Here is a 20,000-nt window from a genome sequence, read left to right as displayed (position 1 = left end):
CATGCTCTTGGTAAATGCATTGAGGAAATCAATGACTGGTTGTGCCACAATTTTCTCCAGCTAAACAAAAACAAAACTGAGGTAATAGTCTTTGGCGCCAAAGAAAAACGATTACAGGTCACCAGAGAACTTCAATCTATATACCTAAAAACCACAAACCAGGCGAGAAATTTGGGTGTAGTGATGGATGCAGACCTAAACTTAGAAAAACACATTAAGACAATAACAAAGTCAGCTTACTATCACCTCAAGAATATATCAAGGATAAAAGATCTGATGTCTCAACAGGACCTGGAAAAACTAGTCCATGCATTCATCTTTAGTAGGCTTGATTACTGTAACAGCATCTTTACAGGTCTACCTAAAAAATCAGTCAGACAACTACAGCTCATTCAGAACTCTGCTGCTCAAGTCCTCACTAAGACCAAAAAAGTGGACCACATCAGTCCAGCTCTGAGGTCCTTACACTGGCTGCCTGTCCGTCAGAGGATAGACTTTAAAGTTCTGATGCTGGCCTATAAAGCTCTGAATGGTTTAGGACCAAAATACATCAGTGACCTCCTGACCCAGTATGAACCTTCCAGATCCCTCAGGTCATCTGGATCCGGTCTTTTATCAGTTCCCAGAGTCAGAACCAGACACGGAGAAGCTGCATTCAGCTTTTATGCTCCTTATATCTGGAACAAACTCCCAGAAAGCCTCAGATCAGCTGAAACACTCAGTTTATTTAAATCCAGGTTGAAGACTCACCTGTTCTCAGCTGCATTTGAATAAAGCACCAAATCCACACTTTAAGCTTAAATTTCAAAACTTACATTTAACTACTGATTTTATCTACTGTTCTGATTTTATCTGTTTTGATTTTATATACTGTTGTTTGTTTGTTTGTTTGTTTGTTTGTTAATTAGTTAGTTAGTTTTTTTGCTTGTTTTATTCAATTTTAAATCATGCTTTTTATTTGTTCTTGTTTCTAATGTCTCTGTAAAGCACTTTGAATCACCTTGTTGTTGAATTGTGCTATACAAATAAACTTGCCTTGCCTTGCCTTGAAAAACCTTCAGTCGGCTGCAACAAAAGTGGACAGGGACTAGAAAGAGGGAGCACATTTCTCCCATTTTGGCTTCTCTTCACTGGCTCCCTGTGAATCTCATCTTAAAGACCTGGTAGTATTCTATCACCCCAACTGAGCAGGTCAGTCTCAGAGCGCTGGGGTGTTTGTAAACCGTAAACAGGGCATTGAAAAGTGGAACTGTTTGGATTCAGGAGACAGACAGTATCTCTACTTTTAAGATTAGGTTTAAAACTTTGCTTTTTGATAAAGCATATAGTTAGGGCTGGATCAGGTGACCCTGAATCCTCTTAGTGCATCATGAGGAGCCCCCAGCAGCCTAGGCCTACTGCAGCCTAACTGTTCTTTTCACTCACTCTGCATTGAATAATTAGTTACCAATCATTTCTGGCACTCTTCGACAGTGTGTCTTTTGTCATGTCTGCACTTTCATAAAGACGCTGACTGTAATGACAGCTGGGGTGGACAAGGCTAAGCATCAGCCTTTCAAATGAATTTAAAGTCTATCTGGGTCTTTGGTTGATTAATAGGCTGGTGTGGAAAAATGCTGCCACTCCTCCTATTCTGACAGTTGTTATGATTTGGAGTGTTGATTCATTTAAACTAACATAATCATCCTGCTGCAACCAGGTTTCTGTAAGGCAGAGTAAATCCATTTGTTGATCAATTATTAAGTCATGTACTAACAGAGACTCGGAGGAGAGAGACCTAATATTTAATAATCCACATTTCACTGGGTTTTTTTTGTGAACATATTTATTGAGGGCAGCACGGTGGCACGGTGGTTAGCACTGTTGCCTCACAGCAAGAAGGTCCTGAGTTCAATTCCACCATCAGGCCGGGGTCTTTCTGTGTGGAGTTTGCATGTTCTCCCCGTGTTTGCGTGGGTTCTCTCCGGGTACTCCGGCTTCCTCCCACCGTCCAAAGACATGCAGCTTGTGGGGATAGGTTAATTGGATAATACAAATTGTCACTAGGTGTGAATGTGCGAGTGAATGTGAGTGTGAATGGTTGTCTGTCCCTGTGTGTTAGCCCTGCGACAGACTGGCGACCTGTCCAGGGTGTACCCCGCCTTTCGCCCTATGACAGCTGGGATAGGCTCCAGCGCCCCCCGCGACCCTGAAAAGGATAAGCGGAAGCGGATGGATGGATGGATATTTATTGAATTTTGTATTCATAAACATCCAACACTTTAAACACCTTGAATATGTGGCAGTAAGAAAGCACTAAGAAAGCAAGACATTCAAAAAACAAATTAAAAAAAATACTAAGGGAAATTAAAAAAATAAAATAAAATAAAAAACAAAAAAAAAGTACAGGATAGTCTATACTGTATACATTCCCAAATTTAGTTGCATATTTTCATTACATTATCCTCTCTCTCCAGTTCCTCAACATCCCCAGTCTTTAATAGCTCCAGGATCATTTTCCAAATGTCAAAAACTTCTGATGATCTTTTCCTAACCACATAGGTCAGTTTCTCAGGAACTAAACTTGATGACACACTGTTTAACCATTGGTCAAAAGAGGGGCCACCAACATTCTTCCAGCATATTGCAATGCAACATTTGGCCTGGAGTAAGAAAAGGTCAACCATCTTTCTGTCTGAGCTAAATTACAGTCATCTTAATAAATGCCCAAAATACAGATGTTGGGACTTAATGGGACAGGGTGATCTGAGAAATATATTTTAACACTGAGCACTAAAACTTTTGAATCTTTTCACACTCCCACAAAGAGTGGTACAATGGACCCTTGTGATCAGTACACTTATAACATATGTCCACTATATTAGGATAAAACATTAAAACATTTTTTCAATTTCTACCCACAGCAAGAAAACGTATTTAGAAAACTAAAACATTGTGGCCCTCAGCTGAGCAGCCCAATAATACCATTCTAGGTTTGGCAACTGTAGCCCTCCTCTATCATAGGGCACGTAGAGGAGAGAGAGTCGAAGTCTTGGCTTCCTGTTGTTACAGAAAAAATTAGAGAGAAGCTTTCTGTTTTTTGGGAAAAAAGAAGGTGGCGGGGCTAGTGGAACTGATTGAAAAGCATATAGGAATTTGGGTAATATGGTCATCTTTTTTATGTTTATTCTTCCCAGTATAGATATAGGCAATGTTGTCCATCTGTTGATCTCTTCCCCCAATTCTGCTACCATGGGTTCGTAGTTGGTTGAACTAAGTTTGCTTATAGTTGGAGTTATTATGATGCCCAAGTATCGAAATCCTTATGCAGCATTCACAAATGGGTGGGATACTAATGGTTTTCTCCTCTCATTACCATTTAAAAATATAATTGATGATTTTTCTCTGTTCACCTTGAATCCCGAGATTGTACCAAGTTGATTAATCAATTCCAAGAGAGCAGGTATTGTTTCTGCAAGCTGTGATAGAAACAAAATAGTATCATCAGCATACATTGCTATCTTGTGTTCAATATCCATGGTCTTAATGCTGTGAATTGAGGTGTGTGATCTAACCACTATCGCCAGTGGTTCCATGTCTAAAACGAAAAGGTGAAATTGGTGACCCTTGTCTCGTACCTCGAAACAATTCAAAAGGGTGAGAGATGAAGTTATTAGTAGATATCATTGCAGTAGTATCAACAAGTATTATTTTGACCCATCCACAAAAATGTTCACCAAATCCAAACCGTTTAAGCACCTCGAGCATATAGGGCCATTCCACTCGGTCAAATGCTTTTTCTGCATCGAGAGATAAGATTGCATTGTCAGGGAACTCTTCACAGGCATGAATTATATTAAGAACTCTCCTCACATTGTGAAACCCCTGTCGGCTTTGCACAAAACCATTTTGGTCCGTATGTGTAATGGCAGGTAGTATCCTTTCTAGTCTCATTGCTAAAACGTTTGCTATAATCTTTGCATCGGAATTTAAAAGTGATATGGGTCTGTATGAACCTTGTTCAGGGGCCTCTTTGCCTGGCTTTAGAATAAGAGTGATCAGAGCATTTCGTAATGAAGCAGGGAGACTCCCTGTTTTAAAGGATTCCAAATACACATCTACCAATTGACTATGTGCACGTTAGCATATGCTACTTCCGGTGCGGAAACTCCTGTGGGGAGCTTTGTTTCCGGTGTCCTATTCGCGCCTGGTTTACGGCCCAAAACAAGTTAAGCAAATGAATGAATCAAGCGGCGATTTACATTTCTATAGATGTCTCAGGCATTTACCCAACATATCTGTAAATGATGTTCATCGACTTGTTGATATGTTTTCCCCGCGCCTCAGAGCAAAAGAGAAAAGGGATTCAAATGTTATATTTCTCAGCTGTCCCTTGTTTATCGCGGGTGTTATGTTCTAAAAATAACCAGCGAGAGGTGAAATCAAGTAGCCAATTTTATTTTTTGATGGTGCAAAACGTTTGGTGGACATCGTGGACATACAGTACTGCACTTCAGAGTCACACTGCTAGCATCGATGCAGCGATTCTGTACTGTACAGGAGAGACGGAGGAGATCGTCTGCAGCGATCAGGACGCAGGACACAATGTGACGTAAAAATAAGCAAACTTGCACTAAAAAAATCTGTGAAACAGCGAGGTGAAAGGTGAACCGCGTTATAGCGAGGGACCGCTGTAATTTTGAAGGTAAGTCACAACATACCCTTCGTAAATACTAATGTATAGAAACCGTTACCAGCAATCCTTCATTTTTTGTGTGGCTTTTTTCACGGTTTGTTGACATGCTGTGTAGGTGTGTACTTGACTAGCTGATCTCGACATAACGGGAAACATCTGGTTTGACTGTTCTTCACCTGTAGTTTGAATGCTGAACATTTGCCTGTTTAAATCATCAGACCAGTCACTACACAGAGATGTGCTTCTGCATGTGGACGATGTGTCTTCTGCTGCAGTGATGCAGTTCTGCTTGTGTTGAGTGATGTAAACAACTGATCGATCTAAACTCTTTAAACGTCAAAATTGATCATTAGATTTTTTATGACACAGCAGCGGTGAGTGTTCCCACCTTCTCTTTGTAACTTAACGCAATCTTTCCGTTTTCGAGTTTTGGACATGATTTTGGAGGATATCGTCGCAGTAGCGATTGACTGCAAAGTAAAGCTACCGGAAATGTACAACCCCACATCCGGTCTCAAACCAGGAAGTTAGCATTTTCTCGTGCACAGGGTCAATGGGGCTATTATTTTCTCTTTAAATAGTTTATAAATATCTATCGGGAGCCCATCTGGGCCAGCTGTTTTACGTCCTTTCATGCTTGTGATGGCATTAGAGACATCATTCAGATCCAAATCCTTCTCCAAAGCAATTTTTGTATCTTCAGAAATACAAGGGATGGTCAGGCCATCAAGGAAACTCTGCGTTCAGAGTCAAGTAAGCCATCTGAATTATATAGCAATTTATAATATCAGTGATTCCTGAGATTAGGGACAAAACAGGTTTTAATTTTCTAAAATATATTTTTTGTTTTTTCAAAAACATATTTACTAGGGGTGCAACGATACACAAAATTCACGGTTCGGTTCGATACTTTGGTGTCACGGTTCGATATTTTTTCGATACAAAAAAATGTTCATGCCTTTTTAATTTGTCATTTATTAAAATTATAAATATATATTTTAACTCAAAAGTACAGTTTTTAAATTTAACCCTAACCCTTGTGCGTGTTTTTTATTTTGACAGTGAATGCGCACCTGCGGACCACTTATGTGCAGCCCTGGTTATTTAGCTCGTCATATTGCAGCCACAGAAATTATTTTGTCCATGAAACCATAAAGCTGCACTTTCTTTTTGCCTTATAGTCTGATTTGTCATAACTTCTCCGTTTTGTGGTAAGCTTTTCTTTGGCTGTCACTTCTTCACCCTGACCTGTCTTATTTGGCTCAGCAGAACTGAAATATATATCCTGCTGCTTTTACACAGGCACTCACATAAGCTCAGCGATTCTCTGCGCGATCAACCTCTCACATGTTTAAGCTTGCTGCGGGAGATTTCACTTGTCATGTTTTCATAGTAAGCTAACGATTGATAAGACGATGTCAGAGGAATTGGTGCACAAATTATCATCACTCACAGATCAGTGCTGTCGCTCTCTATACACAGTTTGCGCGATTGCAAAGTGAAAGCAAAAAACAAGCGCAAATTCAAACGCGACTTCAATATGTCACATATTGACAGTGGCTCACCGATGCCAATGACATAATTACCCAGCTACATTTCCGAAAGAATGCAAAAGCATTGACATATATTTTTCCTTCCTACGATAGCCCGATGGGCAGGGCAGAGATAGATTTTGGTAGCCCGACTGGAAAAATCGCTAGCCCCAGGACGTCGGGCTAGCGATTTTGTGAGCCTTGTATCTGATTGAGGAATCACTCATCTTTGGAAAAGAGAGTTTATTACAGATAAATGGCTCTTTCCAAAATAAAAGCTATACTATCCGCTTCTTCTGGGCTATATTCTCAGCAGCATATTAAACATATCAGGTCCCCATAAGGAGAATCCTGTGCTAACGGCTGTCTAAATGACTCGGGTAAAGTTTGTAGCATGCTGCTTGTTGTTTTTGTCTGCTTCCACTTGTCTTTGCACTAGGATGATGTCGGCGTAAATGTGCAGTCATATTCGTTGTGTTCCCACTAGTGCTTTCAGGTTAATCTGAAATGACGTTAACGCCACAACACGGCAAATCTCCGTTAACGAGCTACCGCGGATCGCCCCGTGCGTGGGGCTGGACGGCCAACACGTTAACGAGCTAACTGCGCTAACACACTAGTTCCCACCCATGTAATTGAGCATTGTGTGGCACATCCAACATACTGTTTTACTTTAGTCCATGACTCGCTTACCTTCAGGGTCATACTTCACATAAAAACCAAAATAGTTCCAAACGCCAGATCTGAATGAGGGTGGGGGAGGTTCAGTTTGCCATGTTGCAAAGAGAGCTTAACTTCTGTCTTGCTAGCTTGCCCTGCGCTCTTCCTTCTGACTATGCTGTCTGTGTTGAGCGCTCAGTGGATCTGCGCTCGACAGTGCAGCCTAGGCGGAGTAGTCGAACGCAGATTCACTGAGCGCTCAACACAGACAGCATCGTCAGAAGGAAAGTTGATAAATAAAATAAATTACAAATTTTGTATTGTTCGATAGATATGCGTACCGAACCGAAAGCACTGTATCGAACGGTTCAATATCGATACGAATATCGTTGCACCCCTAATATTTACATATAATTGTTACACAAAGTTTTGGCTGTCTCACCATGTTTTGGTCTCCCATTTTTTAATAATTTATGCTTTTGCTGGAGAAGTGCAAGGTTTTTGTCAACACCATCAGACACAAAGAAATGCAAAAATATATATTTTAAATTAAGTTGTTTCAGCAATTTTGACTATTAGCAGGTTCTCTGTTCTACTGTTTATGCACATATGTTTTCAAACTAATTATACCACGTTTAAAAGTTAGATTGTTTTGGCTTTTTATTATTAGAGTTACAGTCATACATATTTTCAGAAGCTTGTATTTAATCTCTATAAGTCGTGGCTAACACCGCTAGCATGAGACACGAGCGTGATGCTACCGGGATTCCAGCTGCTGCGGGCGGACAGGACGAGAGAGAGCGGTAAGAGGAAAGGAGGGGGAGTGGCAGCGTTTGTGAACGACAGATGGTGTAACCCTGGGCACATCACTGTGAAAGAACAACTCTGCAGCAGAGACATTGAGCTGTTAGCCGTTAGCATGCGTCCGTACTACCTGCCCCGGGAGTTCTCGCATGTTATCGCGATAACAGCGTATGTCCCCCCCTCGGCCAACGCAGATGCAGCCTGTGACTCTCTCCACTCTGTGGTCAGCAGACTGCAAACACAATCTCCGAGAGCCCTTCTCATAATATCAGGGGACTTTAATCATGCCTCACTGGACTCCACACTGCCCACCTTCACCCAGTATGTGACCTGCCCCACCAGAGACAATAAAACACTGGACTTACTGTATGCCAATGCAGAAGAGGCATACAGTTCATCACCTCTCCCTCCACTGGGCAGATCTGACCACAACCTGGTGCACCTTGTCCCTGTGTATGAGCCCTTAGTGCGCAGGGAGCCACCAGCCACCCGCACAGTACAGAGATGGTCGGAGGAGAGCGAGGAGGCTCATAAGGATTGTTTTGAGTCAACTGTGTGGGAGGTGATCTGTGACGACCACGGAGAGGACATCGACAGCCTTACTACATGCATTACTGACTCACCCACCCCCACTACTGCTGTTCCACCTCTGACACCTCAGACACTTCACACCTCCTCTATTCACCCTGCTCACTCCTCCCCACCCCCAACAACAGCATCCAATACACACTCAACACAAGGCTCCAGCCTGCCTCTCTCAACCACCCAGGTTAGGAGGCAACTGAGGAGGAAAGGAAAGCTGTGGGTCCAGATGGCATCAGCTCAAGAGTGGTCAGGTCCTGCGCGGACCAACTGTGTGGGGTGATGGAGCACCTCTTCAACCTGAGCCTGAGGCTGGGAAGAGTCCCACAGCTCTTGAAAACCTCCTGTGTTGTACCAGTGCCAAAGACATTCCCTATTCCGAGCAGGGTAAACTGTTCCCTCGATGTTTTTCTCATAAGGGTCTTCCGAATCGCTCATTGTCTGGTCCCTCACCCAGGACCAATTTGCCATGGGAGACCCTACCAGGAGGCAAAAGCCCCCAGACAACATAGCCCCTGGAATCCCTGGGACACACAAACCTTCCACCATGGTAAGGTAGCGATTCACGAAGACGGCCCTGGTGGTTGCATTTGTTTGATTTCTATTTATTGAGAAGTAGAGATCCATGTTTTCTCCTATGAATTTTATGAAGTCAGAATCTTGTAACCAAATTTTAGGGTGTAAGCACCAGTTAAAATAGTGTTTGTTCACTTGTACAACATTATAAAATAGCGAGACTGGGGCATGATCTGACAGAACAATACTACCGTGAATACTGTCAGTTACACTAGGTAACAACGATGAGGAGATAATAATCTATTTGAGAGTGGGTTTTAAATGTTGAAGAGTAGCATGAGCATTCCGTTCTGGTAGGACTTTGAGAGATTCAAATCTTCTATGTATCGAAGTAGTTTCTTTCTTGTTTGAGAATGTGAGGTATCTGTCCCTGACGAGCGATCAGTCTTTGGGCCCAAGGTACAATTTAACCCTTTACAGCCGATCGGAGCGGGCACGCTCTGTTTTGCGTAACTATTTTTAAATCCCGGTAGCTCTGCAACCACGTAAGCTAGCGCAATAATTTTTTTTGCATATGAAACTGGAGGAGTTGTACTTACATCTTATGCCATCAGCTTGTCCTAGGTCACAGTTTCCTTCCACATATAGCTTTGCAAAAACTGCATAAAAATCACTTGCAGCAACAAAAACATAATATTCCAGAAACACGCTTCGCCGATCCAATCAGCTGTTTGTAACACTTCCTACGTCCATCAGCGTGAACTATCACATGACCGCATGACCTGCCCGAAACCGGAAGTGACGTCATTTTGCGGAAATGTAGTTTTTTTTTTACCATCGTACCTCATGAGCTTATACTTGTGTTTTTAAAAGTTATGTTTGACTTCATGACTTTCTGTGTCGTTTCTGGGATGCTTAGGACTCATATTTCACTGCTGGAAATAGTTTATTGTGATGCATATGCTGTTATTTTGCAAATTTGCACTATAATATTTATTTTCGTTTTTCCTGCAGTATATAAAAATTGGTGTATTTCAAAAATAAAACTATGAAGACACTTAAAATAAATTTCCTGTGGTGGGAAACTAGTTTGTGCAACTTTTTTGTATTTACAGTTTTGAGGGATAAGCCTCTTAAATTTCTCTAACTAGAAATATATGTTAAAAAAACAAAAACGATTTTCAATTTTTTTGTAGTTTATTGCACTTTTTTGCAATTTATGTAATTACTATGCACCTAATGCAGACATATTATTAAAGTTTGGGCTATAATGGTTGTATTGATGTATAGCAACTTGAAATGCTCCCAAAAATGGCTCCACAGCATGTAAAAATATAATATAAGCTCTGGCGGACTTGGTTCTGTGGTAGGTCTTAAAGGGTTAAGTCACCTGCCAATATGATCTTACCAGGAAGGGTGGCCATTAACAAAAACACATTCTCAAAGAACAATGGGTTGTCATCATTGGGGCCGTAGACATTAAACAAATTTATATTTCCTTTCAAGAAGGTACCCTGGACCACCAAAAATCTACCCGCACTGTCATAAATAGTGTTATTTACCTGAAAAGGCACTGAGTTGTGAATTAACACTATAACCCCTCTAGAATGAGATGGGAAACAGGACGCTAGTACTTTGCATGGCCATCTCCTTTGTACTTTCACCAAGTTGTTTCTGAGTCGATGGGTCTCCTGGATAAAAACGATTGAGGACTTCAGATGCTAAAGCCTGGTAATAACCTGCTTTAGCTTAGTCACTTTTACCATCCCCCTTACATTCCAAGAAGTAAATTTAAACTTCTTATTTGGAAGCACCTCATGTTTTGAGGAGTATTGAAAAAACAAACACAAAGCTGAAAATCTGCCATAAACAAATCTCCTTAGCTATCACCCCGAACCAGACAGCCCTCCCTCCTGTGCACTCACCGATCCAGTGTAAATAAGGGAGCAGTTAGACCAAACCAAGCAATCTTAAAAGAACAAAATACAACTAACAAGTTCTTCATGTCTCCCAGCGATAGTAAATATTTTCACGAAAATGTATATCTGAAATGTTCATTGGAGTCTCTTCTGCAGCTTATAACACAAGTGAAGAACCGATTACTTCTTGGGACAAAAGTTTATTTGTGAGGAGAGCTACCTGTTTAACAAGTGCATCAGACTTGTTTTTCTCTGAGTTAACTGTGTCTTCTACGTTGCTAATTCGCACTTCTGCTTCATCCATGCGTGCCAAGAAGTCCTGCCTGCACGTCCCTGTTAACGTCCTGTATGGCTTCCAGCACCACATCAATTTTCGTGGAAAAGTCATTTCTGATCTCGTGGAGAATCTGAATGACATCCATGTTGTGTGCCGTTCCAGTATTTTCGCCTACGCGTGGCTCAGGTCTAAGCATCATCTGCTGAGTTAGCTTGACTACTAGCATACGATACATCGTCTTCCCCATTTGGAGAAGGGTTAGTTTTAATTTTAGTGCCTTCTTCGCTGGCATATTTTTGCATGATATTATACTAAATGGCCACAGGTGGTAAATTTCACTGTTCGTGGAGTAAAAGTATAATTCTAAGGCTTTTATGCCGGGAGCTCACCAAAAGCCATATGTTTAGCCACGCCCCCGACATTTCACTGTTTTACTCTTTGGTTTGGTGTTGTTCTGTACTCTATTCTTTTTTACTCATAACTAAAAGAAGTTTAGTTATTGTTGTTTTTTTGAATTTGCAAAATCTTCTTGTTGATTGATCGAAGATGACTCACAGTTTTGTCCATTTGAAATTATTTCAAAAACACAACAAAGGTACATTTTAGTTTTGTCTAGTGCTTTTTATCAGACTAACAGTACCTTAAACATAGCTTTTGTTTGTATGTATGTATAGTACAAAAAGAAGACAATCAAATACACTTCCCATAATGTAAATAGTGCCTGGTGTGTTCTGTCCTCAGGAAGGCTGCAGAAAGCCAAAACAAGTCTGTGGCCATAATGGCGAAACCTACAACACGGTGTGTGGCGCCTATTCTGACCGTGTCACTGTGGACTATGAGGCCCCCTGCAGAGCTGTGGGAGCTGTCTCTGACGTGGCCCCTGACTCAGCCTGCAGTTTGGTTTCATGTCCAAGTCTGTCCACTCCAGGCTGCCACCCTGTCACTCCACCAGGTGAGTGGAGTAGCACCATACATGAAAAGGTTAACTGGGGTCAGCCAGCAGATAAAATTACACCGTGTACATGACATTTATGTAGCGTCATGGGCAGTACGGTGGTACAGTAGTGAGGACTGGTTCCTGGCAGGGCCTTTCTATGTGGAGAGCGCGTGTTCACCCTGTGCCTGCATGATGACTGCAGCTCCCTCAGGCCAGGACATGCATTTTAGGTTAACTGGTGATTCTAAGTTGACTGTGGATGTGAGGTAAAGTGGTTAAAAATGTCTGAAACACTTTTAACTGTCAGTACAAGTAGGATAGTGTCACATAAAGACGTTGCATTTTATTATAATATGTTCTCTGAACTTTATCCAGGAGCCTGTTGTCCCATATGTGCCAGCATCCTGCAGATCCTCTGGAGCAAAGAGCGAATGAACACGTTCTCAAAGGTATGGACGGTTCACAGCTGTTTGTTTGTTTAGGTAACAAATCCACTGTCCAGTATGATATGTTTATGAATGATTTATGCTGATGACAAAGGGAGTTTCAAAGTACTATTTTCTTTAATCAGTGTTGTTAGGTTTGACTTATAGGTAGGGTATGAAAGCTAGAGCAGGTAAAATCAATATTGACCAGTTTTCATGGTGATGTGTCGTAACAACCAGTACAATCCACACATTCAAAGAAATCAGACATACATGTCCATAAGTTATGTGTAAGAATGAGAAATGACACATGTAAAATGAAGAAAGGGAGGTGCAAAAAGGCGTGGAAAGTTATGACACCAGCTGAAATCTGTCAGTAAATAGAAAGCAGTCCTGCAAACTAATAGAAGCTGGTTCAGTCCCCACTGATGGCCTATAAAACGCTGTCTCATTACCGAGATGTACACCAGAAACATTTCATAATAGATAAAACCGTGAGCTCTCTCAAGATATTCACATCCTTATTTTTCAAAACATACTGAAAGCACTGTTTAGAGAAGAACTACTGAAGGTTCCAGTGGGCACTGTTGGGACCACAATCCCAAAGCATCCACTATAAACTGGCTACAACCAGGCGCTGCCCTTAAGATTTCAGGTAGAGGAGTAACAAGAATGATCAAAAGGGTTGTGCAAGAGCCAAGGACGACTTGTGGAGGGCTACAGAAGGACCTGGAATCAGCAGGTACAACTGTTTCAAAGAAAACAATAAGCAATTCACTCAGCCGCCTGTATGCACACTCACCATGCAACATGCCATTGTTTAAGAAAAAGTATGTTGAAGTCCGTTTAAAGTTTGATGAAATTTGCCTGTGAAGTACTGGGAGACTATGGTCTGGTCAGATGAGACCAAGATTGAACTCTTTGGATGCTACGTCATGTTTGGAGGGAAAGGGTACTGCATATCGCCCCAGAAACACCATACCCAAACTGAAATTTGGTGCTGGGAACATCATAGTGTCGGGCTGTTTTTTCTCTATACACCACTGGCATTCTTCATGTAATTGAATGAAGGATGAATGGGAAAATGTACCAACACATTCTTGATAAAAATCTGCTGCCAAGATGATGAAGATGAAAAGAGGGTCGTTGCTGCAACAAGACAATGATCCCAAACAAACAGCCAAAGGAAGGAAGCTAAAGCTGCTGGAAGGGCCCAGTCACCTGACCTGAATCTGTGGAAAGTGCTAAAGCTAAGAGTTCATACAAGGGCCCCACAAAAGCTTCAGGGTCTGAAGACTGACGGCCAAAATCAGGAGGACAATAAATGTTCCCCATGTGGATCAAATAAGCAAGTTCAGTACTTTGTGTCTGTGTCATTTCTCATTAATATGCCACTTAATTGGATTTCTCCGTGGATTGGATGGGTTGTTAAACACACCTGGTGAGAATTCAATAGCGCCTTTAGAGATAGATTTACTTACAAAATTTGTGATGTGTTATTCCCACACAGGGATGCTGTGTGAGACTTTGTCTGAGCCGCTCTAGCATTGTCCTCTATGGGCAAGGGAGATGGAGGAGGCTGTGCTTATGACATTCATGGGAGAACTGTAAATCCTGTCTTGATGAGACTGACCCTGGATGAACGAGAAGGATGGTGGCTACATTTTGATGTATATATTATACCAGCGGTCCCCAACCCCCGGGCCTTGGACTGGTACCGGTCCGTGAGTCGTTTGGTACCGGGCCGCGAGAGTTGAGGCTCAGGTGTGAAATGTCTGGTTTTCAGGGTTTTATCGGTTTTCAGCGTTATTTTGTTATCGTTTTTATCGTTAACTCGGTTTTCCTGGGGCTTTTCACGTGTGTTATGAATAAACCTTTTTTTTTTTGGTACCAGTACTAGTTTTATTTTGTTGTATTTATCCGCGACACCTTAAAGGCCGGTCCATGAAAATATTGTCGGGCATAAACCGGTCCGTGGCGCAAAAAAGGTTGGAGACCGCTGAATTATACCATCAAACCCATAAATATTTGGACAGAGACAGTTTATGTTTTTTTTATTTTGGTTGTGTACATTACCACAATGAATTTGAAATGAAGCAACTCAGGTGCAGTTGAAGAGCTTTCAGCTTTAAGTCAGTGCAACTGCCTAAAACTGTGAGGACCCAAAGCATTCTTCTAATGCAGTCTCTTCATTTTAGGAGCTCAGAGTTGGACAGATTGGTGCAGTGTGCAGCACTGTAGCCTCACCTGAGTTCAGTTCCACCATCAGCCTTTCTGTGTGGAGACTGCATGTTCTCACTGTGATGGCGTGGGTTCTCCGGGTACTCTGGCTTCCTTCCACAGTCCAAAGAAGTGCAGTTAGTGGGGTTAGGTTAACTGGTAAATCTAAAGTACCCATAGGTACGAATGTGAGTGCGAATGAAAGACCAGACAAAGAGCGATTCAGAAGAACACCATGGGAACCGTTCACCCTGCCTGAGATAGGGTTACCAGGCCTCGCCCTAGAGCCAGGCCGGCAGAGGGTGCCCGAGGGCGAGCATCTGCTGACTGTAGAAGTAATATTCATCCAGGAAGGTCTTTTCATTGGCCTTCAGGTCAACGGTGATCCAGGGTTTCTTACTGGGAAAACAGACATACAGTCCTAGTTGGGAGGATGTATCCTCACAGAAATGTGTATGGTCAGTGATGCAGTCTGTGCTGCTGTTGATGTCTTCCCCATATGGATCATCCCAGTCTGTCGCATCCAAGCAGTGCTGCAGGGTCTGGCTGGCATCCTGACTCCACCTCCTCACAGACTTGGTGGAAACAGGAAGTCTTTGAACACATCAACATGCATACATCCTGTGCGTTCTCAGAGGTTTATTCATTTTACAGACTGCTGGGAGGTTGTCAGAGTCAATCATCACAAACGTCTCAGGGTGTTTACACTGTAGGTCAGCTACAGTCGTGTGGAAGAGGTCACACAGAGGTCATCAGCTGATGCTGGTACATAAACACCAGTCAATAAGCTGAGGGTGTACTGAGTGATCAGCACTAGGTTACTCTATAAAATTGTCTTTCTTTTCCCAAGCACATCAAAATAGTTTACAACATAACAGGTTACACATCACACCACAAACAACGTCTCTATAAAAGCATGATTGGGAATCCTAACATCCAGAAAATATAGATCGATATGTAGAAAAAATCAAACCCAGACACTCAGAGGAAGCCATGCCTGCCTGGATTACTTCATGTCAGAGGAAGAGCACAGCCCAAATGTGAGTGAGGGAGACAGTGATGTGGAGCTGCTGATGGATGTCCTGATCATAAATCAGTAAATGTTGTGGTGTGATGAGGCTGTAGTAACCTGTGCTTTTCCCAAGCACAGGTTACTACACTGGAACGGTCACCACACAGTCTCTTGTGTTATAAAGTGCTTCACAAACCTGAACATTACGGCTAACAGCTGTAGATTTTCCTGTTTCAGTGAAGCTAGCCCAACAACAAAGAGCCACTTAGTGTTTAACACAGTGACAGTGGACAGGTTACCAACATAGGACTCATAGTTGCAGCTGGGGGCGGCACAAACGTGACCCCCTCAGTAGCTGGCTAACATAAACTGATGTACTGACCCAACCAACCAATCTGGTGGCATCACGCTCTGTACTGACACAACATGGTGCTGAACATGTTCTGTAACCTTTCATTTTAAGCACTTTGGTTTTTAAATCCAGGCAGACAGACAGAGTGAAGTCTTTTTTTCATGTAAATGAACTACTGCTGTCAGCGTTAATCTCGTTACAATGACGTTAACGCCATAACCGCATTAACGTAGCAAATCTCCATTAGTGTCAACGTGTTAGCGCGGTGACGCGTTAGCGCTGTGCAGCCCCACAAAGGGGAGATTTGCTGCGTTAATGTGGTTATGGCGTTAACGTCATTTTAACTAGATTAACACTGACAGCGCTACTAGAAATGCATCGATTTCTGTAGTAAGCTCAATGCTGTCATTATATTTGTGTCAGTGTTTTCCAGTAAAGACAGATACTGTGGTGCTGTGCTGGGAGCATTTGTTGCCCTCATTAAAGTGTCACTGACCTGTTGTATGAAAGTTGGACAGCAACATGAATGTAATGCTGTGTGTCGCTGCGTGCAGCTGAACAAGAAGCAGCCGGTGACGGTCCACGATGTCCTTCAGATCCTGCGGCCTCACATCTCAGTGCCGCAGTGCGATGTTTTCGGCTACCTGAGTATTGACCACCTGCTGGTGGTCATCATCGCCCCAATGGACCAGCAGCCAACACCTCTGCAGGTAACAAACACCATCGTGCACACACACAGATATAGTCTGTTATATCTGTTGTTCTGCACACGCTTATGTGTTCTTTACTTTGATGAGAATGTGTGAACATTGTGTTCACAGTGTTTGCAGTGAAAGGCTACACTTTAGCTGTGTGACGTTCCCCTGAATGAATTAATAGCATGCATTTGTGTGTGTTGCTGTCACATGATCTTTTAATCACGTGTTCTGTTCGGCAGTCGTGACGAGCGCAGTTCAGGTCTCAATGCTTTGCTGTGCCAAACACATTGTTTCCCCAAGAAGAGCAGCTTTGGCGCTCTGTAGGCTTTATTGGATTTATTTATGTTATATTATTATCTGTGTGGATGCTGCAGTCGACGGGGTGAAGGCTGAGGGGAACGTTGGAGATGAACCAAACACATCAGGTCTCCAACTTTATTTCGTTACGGGACCAGTTGATCAAATCCATAATAATCCATCCTTTAGGTTTTAGAGAACAAGACTGAGGAAATCTTTGAGGGTTAGAGTTAGACGAAACTAGACAAAGACATAGAAGCAGCAGCAGGGAAGATAAGGGAGGGAGAGGGTGAAAGATGGGCCCTCCTCCTCCGAGAGCCAGAGAGTCATGAAGCATGTAGTTAGGCCTGGATAGTTGAGGTTCAGTGGGATTAGGCCTCCCCATGCAGTATTTCTACCCAACTCACCTTTTTCACTCACTATGTGTTTATGTGTGTTTCGTGACTGAGTAAAGATGGCGCCAGTGTGTGCGGCAGGCCGTCCTCGTCTCTGTTGTCAATCTCTTTTCCTTGATATTTGTTTATTATTTGTTATCTTTCTGGCACTATGCCCCCCAGATGGTTATGCATTAATCACCTATGACGGGGATACTTTGTTAAATCTTTGTTTCCCCCCCTATGCTGGGTTGGATCAAGGCTGGAATTTGGGAGATGCTACCTTTCCACGTATCTTCTCTTCTACTGATTCATACGGTTCCCCTCTCTGCTCCCCGCCTCAGAAGCGCTATAGGAAGTGGGGCAAACGGAGTGGGTTTCAGGTTCGCTTAAAGGCTTACCTTAAAGCATCAGCTGCAGCTAATTCCCTCACCACCGCGGGGATTATACGACTTCCATCTGCTCGGGATCCATCATCCTTCAGGCTGCTCAACCATCGCTGGATCTGTCCGGTTGGTAAACAAGCCTGTCCGGTTTCTCCGGTAGTCTCTCTGCCTGTTCGTGTTTGGATTGGGTCCCCCAGTGATGGTGTACGGCTCAGGCATTTAAGCCGGCTAAGACGTGCTTCCAGCAGAGATAAGATGCCGATCTCTCGGATGGCTTTATTAAACGCAAGATCGCTGGTGAATAAAACCTTCATCTTAAATGACCTCTTCCTCTCCTCTCGGCTTGATGCTCAGTTATTGACTGAAACTTGGATTCATCCTGGTGAGTCCTCTTCTTTTTCAGAGCTACTACCCCCGGACTGTGTAGTCTTCAGTTCACCGAGGCCTTCGGGAAGAGGTGGAGGCGTGGCCTCTGTTTTTAAAAACAAACTTAAAGTTCGGCAACTGCCCTCTCCTACCTATTCTAGTTTTGAGGTTCAGCTTGTGGAGCTTGCCGGACCCCCAACGATTCTATGTGCTGTGATTTATCGACCACCTAAATATAATAGGTATTTTATTTGTGAATTTGCTGACTTCTTAGGTTCATTTTTATTAAGTTATGACCAAGCTCTTATTACTGGAGATTTTAACATACATATTTGTTGTGCTGATGACCCCCTAGCCAAGGATTTTCTTGCCCTAATTGACTCTTTTAACCTTACACAGTGGGTCAGGGAACCAACTCATCTTAAAGGTCATACCTTGGATTTGGTCCTCCCATATGCTTTGGATATTTGTACTATGGACATTGATAATGCTGGTATTTCTGACCATTTTTTGGTTATGTTTGATGTTGAGCTATGTGCAATTGATTTAAATTCTAAAGGCTGTCATCGCCCTGTACGTATCATTAACTCTGAGACTGTGGCTAACTGCATTATGGCCTTTCTAAACTTTGCCTTTTTTGATCCAGACTTCACTGATACAAACTGTTACACACTTCCATTGGTTGATGATTTTGCCAACGCTATGCTATCCACCTGTTGTTCCATCTTAGATACTGTGGCCCCTATAAAGATGAAACGTCCCAGAACTTCTCATCAACCATGGCTAAATGACACTATACGAGCCTTACGTCGTATTGAGACTAATAGCCACAACGCCCGAATGTTATTCAAAATTTTTAATTCAGTGATAAATCCCTGTCCGGACTCTTCGAGCTCGGCCTCTCAGGCTGTCTGTGAGCAATTTCTTAATCCCGCTTGTACCATAGGCCTACTAGTACAAGTGGAAATACACTAAAAATTACCTCCAAGTGTTCAATACTGAGTATTGTAAAACAACTGATTGACATCAAAATTTAAACAGGAAGCAGGATAAAGTCTGCTTACAATTATCTCTCATAAAGTTATTTTTAGCTGCTTTAACCATTTACAGCTTTTCACATGTTAATGACTTAGTTAATGATCTAACTAGCATAGCAACAGCGTTTCAGGGACATGCAACAACTGTACCCACACTCCGCACATCACGTGTCTGATTAGCCACATTTAGCTTACCGCCGTCGAGTGGATGCTCAGCATTTACGTGGAGCCACAGCTCAGTAAACCTTCCGGTTTCGCTCTGCCCTTGACAACAACAAGTGCAAATACATAATTTGTGAAAAAGATCAGTTTAGATCGTATTTTTTTTAACTCGTTAGAGGTTAATTTCTCCAGCTTACCGATAACAAAAGTTTTAGTCAGTCTGCTCTGTTCGGCTGTAGAAGCAAGAGACTGAAAACTTGGGAGCTGGTACTAAGGAGGGACAAGAGCTGCCTAGAGCTTCACCGATTGGCTGACATGCGAGGAGTGGAGTAAAACAATAGGCTCTCATCAGAGCTCATCAACCCTCTGAGAAAACTTAACCCTTGTTTGACCAGAGCATATCATATATAATCTGCGTCCCTTCTATGTTTAAATAAATATTTTGATCTCATTTCACTTTCATTAACAGGGACAGTAAGAACAGGACAATGAACATTAAATGTTTTAATTTTTCTTCTCTTTTTGTTTGAGATGATTTTAGGAACTGGGTTACACTAACTCTCTCCCTGATTCTATGCGTAACCTGGGTGTCTATTTGGATAGCGCCTTTAAGCTCGATAAGCAAGTATCATCTGTAGTTAAATCTGTTTTTTTTTTCAACTGCGCCAGATTTCTAAAGCTAAGCATTATATACCACACAGGGACCTGGAGAAACTTATCCATGCTTTTGTGACCTCCAGGTTAGATTATTGTAATTCTCTCTACTGTG

General features: G+C 42.4%; 1 protein-coding gene across 1 annotated transcript in view; it reads left to right on the top strand.

Moving 5' to 3' along the window:
• Positions 1–20,000, top strand: part of reck (reversion-inducing-cysteine-rich protein with kazal motifs) — a 101,361-nt gene that overhangs the window by 77,812 nt on the left and 3,549 nt on the right. The window contains exons 18-20 of the mRNA XM_085417964.1: positions 11,707–11,917; positions 12,278–12,351; positions 16,466–16,621. Of these exons, the coding sequence (XP_085274090.1) occupies positions 11,707–11,917; positions 12,278–12,351; positions 16,466–16,621 (441 nt within the window). The remainder of the gene's footprint in view (positions 1–11,706; positions 11,918–12,277; positions 12,352–16,465; positions 16,622–20,000) is intronic.

The sequence above is a fragment of the Rhamphochromis longiceps genome, linkage group LG9 (assembly GCF_057381845.1).
Source record: "Rhamphochromis longiceps isolate RC_006_pf linkage group LG9, R_longiceps_female_GT1.1, whole genome shotgun sequence".
In the NCBI taxonomy this organism is placed as follows: domain Eukaryota; kingdom Metazoa; phylum Chordata; class Actinopteri; order Cichliformes; family Cichlidae; genus Rhamphochromis; species Rhamphochromis longiceps.
Note: the sequence above shows the minus strand (reverse complement) of the source record. Positions and strands in the feature narration are given on the sequence as shown.